The sequence below is a fragment of the Anneissia japonica genome, unplaced genomic scaffold (assembly GCF_011630105.1).
Source record: "Anneissia japonica isolate Jap-2015-1 unplaced genomic scaffold, ASM1163010v1 scaffold112149_len1047_cov83, whole genome shotgun sequence".
Lineage (NCBI taxonomy): Eukaryota > Metazoa > Echinodermata > Crinoidea > Comatulida > Comatulidae > Anneissia > Anneissia japonica.
This window is the reverse complement of record NW_022737007.1, coordinates 1-1041: the sequence shown is the minus strand read 5'-3', so window position 1 is coordinate 1041 and position 1041 is coordinate 1. Positions and strand designations below refer to the sequence as shown.

The following is a 1041-nucleotide window of genomic DNA, read 5'->3' as shown; positions in this document are numbered from 1 at the left end:
ATTTACTTAATAATTAAAACTACCTTGTCAACATCATCAGGTTTCACAACTGTGATGATTTTCATGAAGATACCAATTAGCATATGGATGTTAGTAATCACTGTGTTCTTCAACTCCTGGTTAGTGGGCGAATACAGAATGACTCCAAGATCATTAAGGTAATTGAGGACGTGGATGACGTTTTCTTTATTAATACCGCGTTTCACAGCAATCTTAGTGATCTAAAGAAATATAAGAAACATGTAAATCGGTTGCGCAATAACACCAAATAGCTCTATAGTCATAGTGTAAAGATTCGTTTATTAAAATTACAAATGTATTGACAGAAATATGTGGCTTCAATCAATGTAAAAGTAGGGTAATGCAAAACATACCGGAAATCAGGCAAGTTAGAAGCAAATATTATTGGTCCGGCCAACGAGAAAATACTTTCAAAATATCACTTACGTGTGTAGTTGCGTGTGTGTATGTGTGTGGGGGTGGGTGTATGTGTGTGTGTGTGTGTGTGTGTGTGTGTGTGTGGGTGGGTGTGTGTGTGTGTGTGTGCATGCTGAGTCAGGCCATACTGTAATATTTGTTTTTAAAAAAAAACTACATTGTGTTAAAATTACTATTTGGGCACACAAACAATATTAATTTGTCAATTTTTAGGCCGAAAACTCGAGTACCGGTAGCATATACGGCCTTCCGAAGCAGCCGAACCGCTTCCTACGGCCTTGGAAGAAATTAATTTATTAAGAGTTTCTTATATTGTAATACTATTGCGTACAATACCTTATCTAAGGACATGCGCAAAGTTGTTTTCCCGGCTTCTTGTACCTCAATTTGGAAGTCCATCCAATTTATTGGAACAGTTCTTTCCATTCCCTTCATGAAACCGCCTACGTTTATTTTCAATCTTTGAATCCCTTCATCCAGTGCTGTGGTGTTGTCTACGGCATACCTCTCACGATCTACGTGACGTTCGTATGGCGTGTCTTCGAGTTCCTTAAATATTCTGTCGAACATGTCATCAACCTTTGAATAGAAGAATTTATAGTA

At 37.7% G+C, this 1041-nt stretch overlaps 1 protein-coding gene across 1 annotated transcript; it reads right to left on the bottom strand.

Moving 5' to 3' along the window:
• Positions 1–23: 23 nt before the first annotated feature.
• On the bottom strand, positions 24–1008 carry LOC117117048 (the record flags this gene model as incomplete). The annotated part of the gene is made up of 2 exons (XM_033261224.1): positions 775–1008; positions 24–221 (listed from the first exon to the last, which is right to left on the bottom strand). Coding segments are annotated over exons 1-2 (432 nt in total), but the record flags the coding sequence as incomplete, so codon positions are not given.
• Positions 1009–1041: the final 33 nt, after the last annotated feature.